This window comes from Pavona decussata, unplaced genomic scaffold (assembly GCF_977016875.1).
Source record: "Pavona decussata unplaced genomic scaffold, jaPavDecu1.1 SCAFFOLD_16, whole genome shotgun sequence".
NCBI lineage: Eukaryota > Metazoa > Cnidaria > Anthozoa > Scleractinia > Agariciidae > Pavona > Pavona decussata.
In genome coordinates, this window is record NW_028145439.1 from 3,629,674 (window position 1) to 3,642,780 (window position 13,107).

The following is a 13,107-nucleotide window of genomic DNA, read 5'->3' on the forward strand; positions in this document are numbered from 1 at the left end:
TTAAATACCCCACTTGGAGGCTGTTCACAGGCTAAGTGGTGAAGAGCGATGTCACAAAAACAAATTATGGGAAAGTGCATGATATGTTAAAAATACCACTAACCCAAAATTAGCCCCTTGTAGCTTTTTCAAGCTGACTTGTAAAATGCCCCTTTGTACTCTTGATTACTTCTTGCAAATCTCTATTTCTGCACCGGTTCCTTCAATTTAGAACCGAAGCAAAATTAGAGAGATTTCGGGAGATTAAAATGACTACATCGTAGCTTCAAATTGTGTAGTTCCAAAAAATATATATCCATACCCTGTCTCCCCAGTAGAAGGCATTGGAAATTCTAGGGGGGTGGGGGGCCTTGAAGACCAAAAAATTGATAGGAAAGTATGAAGCTAAATTGAAATTTCCAGAAGGATGGGGTGAGGGTATCCTACTGTGGGGGAGTTAGGGTGTTTTCAGCAACTACAAATTATTGTAACAGGGAGCTGACGTTTGGCTAGAGGCAATTTTTGTGTAATCATCCACTACATGTAAGTACAGCTTTGTCATACACTTTCTCAAAGGTAACTGTGAATTCCTTTTACTTCCGATGATATACTAACTTCTAGAATACATTTTTAAATGTATGTATCTGTTGCTCTATCCTCGGTAGTCTGCAAACGCAGATGTATTTCCGGCTGTCACTCCTCCTCAGTGGAGAGAAGCGATAGCCAGAGATACGTCTGCATTTGCAGGCTACATTTTCGGAGACCCAGGGGCAAATAGTGGGGACAAGGAGAAAGTTGTAATGGGTGGGAATAAACTAGATGAGGAAATTGTTCCTCCATACTTTTTCTAATGAAATTTTTTCATGCCTGTTTTGACTTTGTACTTGTCTCCACCATCTGCCCCTGGGTCTCTGAGGATGAGGATGAGGCTCTTACATTCAACCATAGGCTTTAGGAAACAAGGGTTTTGACTCAAGAAAGGTTATATTTATCTTAAATAAAGTTGAATTAGTCACACTGAAGTAGTATCTTATATTTTCTGGTCGTTTCTCCCTATTTATTTCTTTTAGAATAACCCTAACAACGTGCCGTTGGGATTCAGAACTACACCACAAGCATTTATTTAGTCTTGGTAACTGAGCATCCTACTCAAATCCCAGGCGTGGGTGCTAAGCGCACAAGTGTTAACTCATAATTCTTTTTTGGGTTAACGCTCGCGCGCTTAGCGTCTGCGCCTGAGATTCAAATAGGATGCTAGGTTGCCAAGACTAAACAAATGATACAGGTGTATAGATCTGAATAATATATATTTATAATAAATGAGAGAAAACGACCAAAAAAGAGAAAAGTCTACTTCATCGTGAGTTATTCAGCTTTATTTGAGATAAATGTAATCTTCATTTAGTCGAAACCCATGTTTCCTATAGCCCATGATTCAACAGTGTTATTCTATTTGATTGAAGGACTAGGTAGAAGAAGCACATTAAACCATTGTTAATTTTGACCCTGGAATCTGGATTGTTCCAAATCAGCTCCGTTTTGGCAAACAGACTGGATGTCATCTTTGAAGTGAAGTTATATATTATTTATTTTTTGACCCGATGTCTTGAATTTACTGAAACAAAAATCAAGAAAGGCATGAATGCTTTGTTTTCTGTTTTCATCAAAAGTAAAGAAATCATGCCAACCAAGAATCAACTCTTCTTTGTTTTAATTGCTCAAGATGAAAAGTAATGAACTGTTGAGAAGTATTATTCAATGAGTAACACAGGAAAACTCAGAAAAAGGAAATCCAAGTGCTCCTATCAGGAGTCGAACCTAAGACCTTCAGATTACTATTTCAGATGCTCCGACCACTGAGCTTCAGGAGACTCATGGGAGCTAAGGCCATTACACTTAAACACTAAGCACAAATGGTGATCAACACATAATTTCTCTTTACAACCTCACCACTAGATCAAACACATAGGTGATGAGAATAGCAAAAGTGATCACTTAAGAAGAAATGCCTTGATTTTTCCTACCAAGTACTATGGGAAATATAGACAGGGCAGTGGGAAGAATATTCATGTTTAAAAACATTAACCCTTTAATCCCTAATATCAAAGAAAAATTCTCCTGTCTTGTCCCCATACTTTTCTTATAAAATTACTGGGGAGAAGTTATTAAAATATCAAGAAAATTCACCTTTGGTGATCGTTCTCATTCATGACCTCAGGGGTTGAATAAGCATTGATAGTACAAGAAGAAATTTGATGCTGATCACTGTTAGGGCTTAAAGGGTTAAGACAAAACTAAATATGGATTTACTCTTCTTATTAAAAGACATGATAACCAGTCTGCATGCCAAATTAGAATTAGTTTGAAGGAGTTTGGATTCTAATGCCATTAGACGCCAGGCTCTTAAACCTATTACTAACAAGCCTTCAAAGTTGATGTATAAAACTTGTGCACGAAACTGGGCTCAAAAATAAACAGCTGTTTGTCTACTGTCACTCAACAATAATAATATATTATGATATACAGTATCACCTGTATTTTTTCTAATATTGTCATTTGTATTATTTCTAGTCTGGAATTTTAAAACTTCATCAGATGGTAGTTTTATTTAGTTATCTTTTTATCTTAATCAGTAAATTAAATTAGGGTTAGTTATTTTTGCTAGAAATTTATATTCTAATTATAGATACTGTTTGTAATTTCTATCTTCAGACTGCTAAATGTAAAATGTTAATAAATGATTCTGTATTTGACTTTGAACATGACTAAAAGGTGTATGCACTAAAGTTTCGTTCTTCTTATGAAACTCAACCAGACCTTTTGCACTTGACAAAACAATTATATTATTAGTGATCACACCTCCAGCTTGAAGCAAGATCAACGTGTTGACATAAGATACCCAAACAAAAATATACCAACCAAGACAAACACAACCATGGTCATTAAATGCGACACAAGTGTGCAGTGCATTCCTGAATCAACATTTGATGAAAATGCAGCCATCTGCCAGTTCATGTATTTCTGTATGTTGCTTGTAGGGCACAGGCAACGACAATTATAGCTTCCCCCGGAAAACTTGTACGTTCTTAATTCCATTTCACAAGGATGGCACAACCTGCCGTGTATGTCCCTAATGCCAGGCAACACATTTGCCTTGTGTCGATTTAGGAATCTTTGCTCCCGTGCACGTTTCCAAGGAGGGAGCATGTCAGGCTTGTAACCAGTGCTTGTCTGTGGATCACCAGTAGAGCCCAAGTCATTATCGCCGACATGCCAAATACGACTGATGGTCGGCGACGCAATTCGAAAGACAGTCGCATTACGGTTGTACAACAACATCAAGCCTAGATAGAGTGGCCAATCCTTTTCTGCATGACCCAGTGCATCTTCCTGAAATGTTTTGATATATTCCCACACAGAAGAGTTGAAAGCATAACCAATACTTTGAACAAGAGGCACCTGACTGATGACAAAAGTATCTGGTTGATGATCAACTAAATTCTCCTCTCCCACACCTTGCAGGGTGCTAAAATGGATGTTGGCAACAGAGTTTTTGACAAGAAGGGAGAACCACAAGACTTCCATAAAATCTGGTGCAACCACAATGTCATCTTCAACAAAGAGCACGTCCCCACTGAAGGTTTCATTTTCCTTTAACTGAAAGGCATCTAAAGCATAGAAAAAAAAATCAAACAAATTAAAAGTAGGAATTATTAGTATTATTATTATTACACGGAATGCCTGCAGGGCAGGTCGTGTCTAGGTTTCGGTCGGGTATCTTTTTTTTTTCTTCCTCGTAGTCAGAATTAGAAATCGCCACATTAATTTATGCATTAAAATATGCCTTCCCCTGGTAGGGATGTATTGTTCTGATTGTCTTCAACAAAAGCAGGCCAATCAAAATCTATTTTTCGGGCACATATCACGAGAGAGGGGACCCACTCATCCCTTTTTGTGTGACGTCAAATTATCATTTGATTTATTCAGTAAACCTTGATTAAATTCTGCCCTCTCCCAGAAGGGATTTATTGTTCTGATTGTCTTGAACAAAAACAGCCCAATCGAAATCCATTATCGGTGCGTATATCACAAGGGAGGGGACCCACTTATCTCTACCTGTGTGACGTCAAAGCAAGTCATCATTTCGAAAAGTTGTTTTTGTTCAATGCAGCCACATGTATGAATTTAAGACTTCTGATCTGCCGTTTTCAGAGAGAAAACAAACCTTTTTCAAGCAGTAAATCAAAATAATAACTTCTAGGTAGTACTCGACAGTTGAAATGGTGGAAATTGGGAGAGTTCACAGCAAAGAAACTCCGCTTTAAAAAAGAGATCGAATAATCAACGCGAAGGATTAGAGCTAGAGGAGGCCAGACCAGTTCAGCGGGGTCATGACTTTTGCATAGTTATTTCTGGTATGATTCCTAGTAACACAACGATAAGTATCATGCAATATATCTGAATAAAACCATTCAGACAATTATTTCAATTGCCAAGGGAGGATAGTTTTTAAATATCTGCGAAACATACAATGGGGAATAATTGGGGCTACATTAAGCATTCCGTGTAATGCCATTAGAGGGGCATCTTGTTATCAATTATTATTGATCTGACAATCTTTCTTCAAGTTTAAATAACAAAAACAAAATAATTTACCCTGCAAAAAAATACTTAGAATATTAATATGTGGAGACAGAAATGTCTGAAAGCAAAATTTAAATTTATTAGCCTGTGAACATTCTCCCAAGTGGGGAATAGGGCGAAGACAAAAATCGGCCTCAGCCCCCATACCGCGCTCCCCTCGCCGATGTTCCTTTTCGACCTATATCCCACTTGGGAGTCTGTTCACAGACTAAAATTGATGTTGTGCTCTCAACATAAAGCAGTAAGAAGTCAGAAGAGAAAGATTGACTTACATGCATTGGGCAAACTTTATCTAAAATAAAGTGTTGCTTGGATGCTAGGATCCAAGCTACATGAAATCAGGCCCCAGTTGTTCAAAGGCCGGATAACTTTATCCAGTGAATAAGTCACTATCCGACAGTTTCAATCTGTGCAAAGATTTCAGTATCTCCTCTCGTACAAGCAAATATACACACTCTAACCACAGTTAAGTTTGAGAGTGTACGAAAACCTTGGACAACGTTTAACGTGAAGTATATTTTAGACCCTGAATAGTGCCTTATCCAGCGGATAAAGTTATCCGGCCTTTGAACAACTGGCGCTAGGCTGAGAGTGTCAGTGCATTTAACCCTTTAAGCCCTAACAGTAATCAGCATCAAATTTCTCCTTGTTATATCGATGCTTATACAACCCCTGAGGTCATGAGAATTAAGGATATGATCACCCAAGGTGAATTTGCTTGATATTTTTATAACTTCTCCCCAGTACTTTTATAAGAAAAGTAAGGGGACAAGATAGAAGAATTTGACATAATTTTGATATTGGGGGTTAAAGGCTTAGGAAATAACAAGACCCAGCAAACCAAGCTACTGGGCCAGTCCAGCTTCAGCCTCCTATGCAGCCATTGTTTGCCATCATAATACCATGCTTCTCTCCACCAGTGACTGCTGAAATATGAACCACATTTCTTTCTGGTATTTAGCAAGGAATGTGGTTCAGATTTCTGCAGCCATCAGTGGGGAGAAGCATTGAATAATGACCGGGGGGGGGGGGGGGAGGGGGGGGAGGGAGGGTACTCCCAAAAAAAAAAATCGAACCCAGGACTAGAGTGCAAAAATCTATACCCTATTTATTACCAAAATGGCGACAAAATGGCCAAAAGCGATACCCTATTTATGACCAAAACAGCCGAAAAACTATACCCTTTGGCGCTGCACATACCTATATGGCCCATATAAGGGAGTACCCCCCCCCCCCCGGGTAATGACCCAAAATGAAATATAGGCTGAGTTAGAGACTAGCAAAGATTTCAAATGACAAGTTAAACTGCTATGACTGCCAAAATTTTCAAAAGAAGGGCAAACAAATAAGCTCTCAAATACATTGTAGAGTGAAACTTGTATCACTATGGAAATCTGATGTAGAATAGTTGGACAAAGTGCATTAATTGAGTATATTCTAATATTGCAAATAAATGAACTTTTGATCATTGCATGTTCAAAAGCACAATAAAAATTAATTAATTATTATTATTATCATCATCATTATTATTATTATTATTAAATTCCCATCATTTAACCTTTAAAGGAGGAGGGCACAGACAACAATATGGTATCAAATCCATTCTATTTTCAGTGTTTGAATAACTACGGTAATCTGATATAGAATAATTTCAATGATACAACTGATACACAATAATTATTAAACGTTATAGCTAATGGTTGGTAAACATACAGTTATTGGTTTTATGATGCAATTATCTGTCAATGGCTATTTTCACACTAGAGACAGATTATCTGTCTCAGGTGGATGGATTAGCCATTGTAGTGTAAAAATGGGATGGTTATAATAAACTGCTTTAGACAATTTTAGATGGATAATCTGATTTTATCCATCTGATTATCCATCTGTTGAGGCGGAGTTTAAGGATGAATTGTATGTCTGAGATGGATTATCCATCTTCCGTGAAGCTCCGCTTTCACTTATGCATCTTTACCATGAAAAAGGCCAATTTAAACACAACACTGAGCAGGAAAATTTACAAACAAAAAGAATGAAAGACTGAAAATATGACAGTAGCTACCCACACTTTACCCCTTAAATTTGACTGGGTGTATTATTTTGCCAGGACAGGATGTTAATATTTTAGAAACCCAATTAAACAAAATGATTATTTTGTTTGGCACTGAACTCCAACACCAGAGACTCTACCAGAGTAAATTCTGGTAAGCAACGTGGCCAAAAATATAGAAAATTGGCTCTTAGAAAGAAATACATTATTGTGACATAACACAAATAGAGGAAATGCACCCAGAGCATTTTCTTGGGTGCCCCAGACTGCCAGGCTTCTGTTATAGGGTTAGGGGTTTGGAGAACTTGGCTCAAACTAAGCAAGAGGAGTAACATGCCTAGCTGGGACCCTGAACCTGAATGTAAGGGGTTCAACATCCATCTATCAGGGACTCAGTTTTTTATATACCCTTAGTTTCCTCTATTACCTTGTTCATCAAAAACCTTTTTCAATGTGTTCCACCAGTGAGCTTTGAGTACTTCTGGAGTGCGCTCTTCCTTTTCATTTCCAAATGTCCACACAAGCTTTCTACAAAACGTGATCTTGCCCAACACTTTGTATGTTTCATTAATGTCCTCCATAGAGGAAGCTTTAGTGTGATGTAATATAAACAGACAAGGAGTGCTTGGAACAATGCTGCCAGACGAAGCAATCGACTCCAACGTTCTTTCCAAATACTGAGGTCTGTAAGAGCTGAAAATCACCAGGGGAACGAAGGGCGCTTCGAAGTTTTCCGGAAAAACAACATTGAACTCTTTTGGCCACTTGCCGCTACCCCGTTTGCTAAAGAGTATCGGAATTGCAAGCCACACTTGCACTAGAATAACCACTAGAAATATCAGTGTTCTTTTGAACGATCGCACTCGAAACGTTCGCCGTAAAATCCACGACAGATTCATCTGAAGTCGAGTTACAATGTTCACATGCACGTACCTCTAGGGAAGAAAGATCGCTGATTTGAAAACCGTTAAAATTGCCTCCCTAAATCACAGCAGCTGACGTGTCAATGCAACATCTTCGATTACATGTCTTCCGAACGAGACGAAATTGAATTACCATAATTTTTTTTACTGCTAATGCAAAAGATACTCCTGAATATATAGTGTTTCGTAGAATTTAGACACTGCAGAAACTCCACCACCGTTTAACTAATGTGTTTCGTATCGTGTGTGCGCCCGCCATGTCTCTTTCCCTCATGTTCTCTCCGACTTTCATTTACGTTTCACGGGGGAGTGGTAGCGTGAAACTTAACCGTCCTAAGGAGGGTGGGGTGGTGTTAATTTATGCTCTCACGAAGAACCCTAGTAGCAGCCTAGAAGTATTTTTAAAAGCGCTCCAGACCATCCTGATGATTTGTCTACTGGCTCAAACATTTGACTCTTGTGAATGTAGTCACCTTGTACACATTTGAAACAAATGGCACCTCAGCTAGGGCTGTACTGTACAAATCTCTTAGCTCTGATTCAATAGGTCTCACTTCAGGATTACAAGGTCTACAAATTACAAAATACTGGCTTTTATTATAAGTTCTACAACAAAATAATTAAATGCTTTTTAGAAAAAAATATTTCAAATGGTGCATTTTGCATTGTGTGTGTGTGTTGAGAGGCGAGGTAAGTAAATTCATATTATTTTCTCTGAAATACATAGCTACAAAAACTACATATACAGTATTTGTATTTATTAGACTAATGTATATTTATTAATTATTGCATTGCCCAAGATGGGTAACAATTTGGCCTTGTGGATGGCACATCAACAGACAGAAATGTCTGAAAGCAAAATTTAAATTTATTAGCCTGCATACAGGTTCCCAAGTGGGGTATAGGGCGAGGACAAGAATTGAGCTCAGCCCCCATACCGCACTCCACTTGCCAATGTTTCTTTTTCACCCTATCCCCCACTTGGGAGCCTATTCACAGGCTAACATTTATTGATGATGTGCTCTCCAATGGGACATTTCGTCCACTAGCAGTACTGTCACTAATTTCTCCAACACATTGCATTGAGCTAAACAGATGTAACAGACTTATTGTTGATGTGAATTAACCTGCAACAGTTGAGATCTCACAGTTAAATAATAGCTATTTTGCCCTATCAGCTAGCTATTAATTTCTGTGAAAAGGAGTCATTAGATACAAGAAACAGTCACCTTCCCTTGATAATGATGGTAGTATCAATGAAATGGCTGACAGCAAATTAGTTTTAATAAATATTTTTCTACTAAAGATTTTCAGTAAACCTCTAATAATTCCAAAAAAACATTACCAGAGATGCATAGCAATGCATGCTTTTTTTTTTCCAAATTAAAGCTTAATTATCTCTGAAAAAAATGTGGTTACCTCAATTTTCTTTTTGGATTTCAATAGCCCTAATGCCTTTGCAACAAACTACAAAAATGCCTGTGAATTAGTAGGAATCTTCCTTAAGAAATTCGAGGTTCTCCGACCACCTGAAGATGTGCAGAACACATGCACAGTTGCAAAATGACAGCGCTGACAACAGCTGTAGTCTGCCAGAGGGTGTGAAATTTTGCTACTCAGGCATAAATGGAGCTAGAGTTCAGAAGCTAATCACACATGCTGTCCAGAAATGAAATTAAGATTCTTGGCAACTCCCCCAGACTGCAAGGAGCACTTGTTTATCAGTCTTAGATCTTAAGGTTTATTTAAGCCTGCTGATACCCAGAGTGAAAATGGAGCCCCTTGAAGTAAAAAATGTTTCAGATTAAAAAAACATCAGCTGTTTCTCTATTTCTTGTTAGACTGGACCGAGGCAACACCCCTGAATCCATCACTGTTTTCATAATCCCTCATGCTCCTGCCTGCTCCCCAGAAAGACTGCTCTGTCAGAATTTAGGCATGATTGTAAACAAGCTTCTGTTAGGTGAGATAAGCCCACACCAGCCTTGTCTGCAGTCGTCCTTGATGCATGTTTGAACACCCATAGAGCTTATTGGGAAGATGTAACTAAGCTTCTGACTGTCGGCTTGGCCTGATCGATAAGGGAGAATAAGGCTGAGCTCATACTCCTTCAGGGAGGAAGTCCTAGACTTGACAATAGGAGGTGTCCTCGGTTGCTCGCCAACAAAACATTTGTTTTCCTGCCCCATAATGGCTCCGCTCGTATCCACAGAGAGCCTGCAGGAAAAATTCAGTTCCCCAGAGTCTCCTGGCAATCAACTGCTGGCCAAAGAGACTGGAGACTCTGGGTATGAGATTGCAGACATGAGAGAGCATTTGAACAGAAAATCAGAAAAGCGAACTTAAGTTCAAATGCCCTACTTTTGCCTGGCCTCCACCCCTAACACTGATAGGTGCAGAAAATATTCGAATTAAGCTTATTAAAATCGTGCACTGAGGAGCTCAAAATAATTAATGTTGTTTAGTTTAGCTGGTCTCAGTTAGCTGGTAACCAGTTCAACCAGGTTAAAAATTCCGGAAAAGAAATCTTCCCATCTCCGCTGGTATCCAATGCTTGCAATGCGCTGTCAAGCTGAGAATCGTCGGCATTGGATTTAAACTGCTTGAACAACTCCTTAAACTCCTCTCTATCAATGGTACCGTTCCCATCCTTATCATATCCCTTGAAAAGCTCAATAGCTTTCTGGATTCTGTAGTATCTCGAGTAGTCATCGATATTTTTGAAGCCCTCTTCGCTACGAAGCCATGAGATGAACTCATCGAAAGAAAGCTTGCCGCTACCATCTTTGTCCACCATCAAGATGCAAGCTTGCGCTTGGTTTTGTGTACAACCAAAGTCGTCTTTTAGCATGCTTAACATTTCATTTTTCCCAATTTGCCCACTTCCATCTACGTCATACTTTTGGAAGAGGCTTTTGACGACGATTTCTGGTACATTCGCGTTGAAGTAGCTCTTTCCAGCCATGATGGTTGAATGAATGGAAACTCTATTTCGTCGAACGGGAGGTGAATATCGCGCAAAAAAGACCACCTTGTTCCCAGGATTCTCTCTTCCCCCCTTTTGGCAATCTCGTACCCAGAGTCTTCAGGCATTTTGGTCAGCGGGGCAACGCCGGGACATCGCAATCTCGTACCCAGAGTCTTCAGGCTTTTTGGTCAGCGGGGCAACGCCGGGAAGACTCTGGGGACATCAAAAAAAATCAATTTTTTTGATTGGCTGTTCCGAAACGGTTTCCATTGTTTTACCGCAGAAATCCTGCGGTAATAAAATTCGATGTCCCCAGAGTCTTCCCGGCGTTGCCCCGCTGACCAAAAAGCCTGAAGACTCTGGGTACGAGATTGCGATGTCCCGGCGTTGCCCCGCTGACCAAAAAGCCTGAAGACTCTGGGTACGAGATTGGGGACATCGAAAAAATCTAAATTTTTTGATTGGCTGTTCCATAACGGTTTCCATTCTTTTACCGCAGAAATCCTGCGGTAATAACTGCGGTAATAAAATGTCCCCAGAGACAGAGTCTCTCCTGGCGACTAACCGCTCCTCTGGCCAAAGAGACTGAGGACTCTGGGTACGAGATTGGCAGAACAGGCGTTATTTTCTGGCGTTTCTCAGGCGAGCACGCGGCGAGCGCGGAACGCGATTTACGTCGCATGTGACTCGAGCCCCACGCTCGCCTGACAAACGCAAAAAAATAACGTCTGTTCTGCAGGCTACAGCGCTACCTGGTTTTCACAACATTTACATAAGCATCCCTTGCCATTGGTTGCATACGCTTTATAGAGTGTTTTCACATGACGTCACGGCGGCCATGTTGGTGTCCCAAACTAAACCTCTGGGCCCAGTTTTTCAAAGCCCGATTAAGCTAATCCTGGATTAACGTGAACTTTAATGCGAGTTTAATTAATATCTAATAAAGATTCTCTTAAAAGATTAGACTTTTCTTAACCTTCAGCTTGAAATTAGCCGTTTAAACCATTTTAAATGAGCGAGATGAAAACCTCGATTAACGGTTAATCGTGTATTTGCGTTATTCGGCTTTTGAACAACCGGGCCCTGGGAACTTAACTCTATTTTTATGCAAATACTTTCTTTTGTTTCAGTAAACCAATATAACCAGTAGTCACGTGAATGAAAACGCTCTATAGCTACTACATTGCCGTTAATAGCTAAATAAGCATAAGGATAGACCAGGGACCACTGGGAACAGGCACATTTTATCTTTGTAATGATTTATTTAGTTGTAGCTGGAATAAATGCACGCGGACAAAACCACTTCTTGACGGAATCTTTCATACCAACTCCCCTCGACGTTTCGTCCATCCCAGAAGACGGGTAAAAATTCGAGTTGCCGTCTAGGCCCTTGTTGTTCAAAGAGCGGATAACCGTTATCCAGCGGGCAAAATGTATTGGTTGGGGAACATTTTATCCGCTATCCACTGGATAGTTATTTGCTCCTCGATCAACCAAAGCCAGGGTGCTAATTTGGGTTGGTAGGCCTCACCGGTCCATCGACCACCTCACTAACCCGTCTAACCGGGCGACAGATAAGTCCTAATTTTTGAAGCGGAAAAATGGGCATGATGTGCTTTCCTTGTTTACGTCCAAAGGAAGGGCATTTATTGGAGAGGGCCACTTATTAGGTACCCTGCTAGCAAAGGACTCTACTCTTTCTGGCAAATCTTTTAGCATGTATGCAATATAACTGGCATGGTATTTGCATCTCTAGTATTTCACGTAATCGGCTTGTTTACTTCCCCAAGAAAGTAGACAAGCCGACTACGCGAAATACAAGAGACGCGAACGACTTCGTATATGCTGAAACACTTGCCACAAGGAAACCGCTGCTAGCAAGGTGCTTATTAGGGAGGGGGCGCTTGTTTCTCTTTTGACCTCACCTTCAGAATTTGTTAAAGGAGTTTGATGAACAGTAAAAGAAATTTCAGCACAACAATTATAGCGATTCGGGTTTTGCAAAGTCTGAACAGCATTCGCATTGTTTATTATGAGTCAATCCCCGTAATGTTGCTCTTAGATGCAGGGACTGCGCAGCATTTTTGCGATGGGGGGGGGGGGGGGGGGGGCTAAATAAAATGCCGAAGGCTGCAGGCGCAAATTTTTTGAAATAAATGCTTCTAGAATGGCTAAAAATACATCACAATATAGCAGACACAGTGAATTATTTTATTATTTATCAGGCTAACAAACACCAAATTTGAACTAAAATAATAAAAAACATCAAAAACAAGGAAAATCCCTTTAGCACGTTGACAAATCTAAATCAGTGAATTTACCAAAGTTGCCAAAACGGTTTTCATTTCGCTGGATAAATTCATTCGCGACATCTAGAAGCCGAATTTTATCTGTTCTTGCCTTGTGGGTATGCAGTAAAGCTACATTATTAAAACGTTACTGGTTCATGTTAGCACACAATCACGTTTTCACTCTTCTTGCCATAGAAAACGAACGGCGCTCACCTTTAGCACTTGTGGCAGGATTTACCAACAGGAGTTTAC

General features: G+C 39.8%; 2 protein-coding genes across 2 annotated transcripts; both read right to left on the minus strand.

Annotated features, from left to right (window-relative positions):
- Positions 1 to 556: 556 nt before the first annotated feature.
- On the minus strand, positions 557 to 7,880 carry LOC146487402 (uncharacterized). The gene is made up of 2 exons (XM_085088397.1): positions 7,101 to 7,880; positions 557 to 3,647 (listed from the first exon to the last, which is right to left on the minus strand). Exons 1-2 carry the CDS (start codon positions 7,570 to 7,572, stop codon positions 2,857 to 2,859), a joined length of 1,263 nt encoding a protein of 420 aa, XP_084944523.1. The 5' UTR covers positions 7,573 to 7,880; the 3' UTR covers positions 557 to 2,856.
- Positions 7,881 to 8,379: 499 nt separating this feature from the next.
- On the minus strand, positions 8,380 to 10,616 carry LOC146487403 (uncharacterized). The gene has a single exon (XM_085088851.1). The coding sequence runs from the start codon at positions 10,559 to 10,561 to the stop codon at positions 10,073 to 10,075; it is 489 nt and encodes a 162-aa protein (XP_084944977.1). The 5' UTR covers positions 10,562 to 10,616; the 3' UTR covers positions 8,380 to 10,072.
- Positions 10,617 to 13,107: the final 2,491 nt, after the last annotated feature.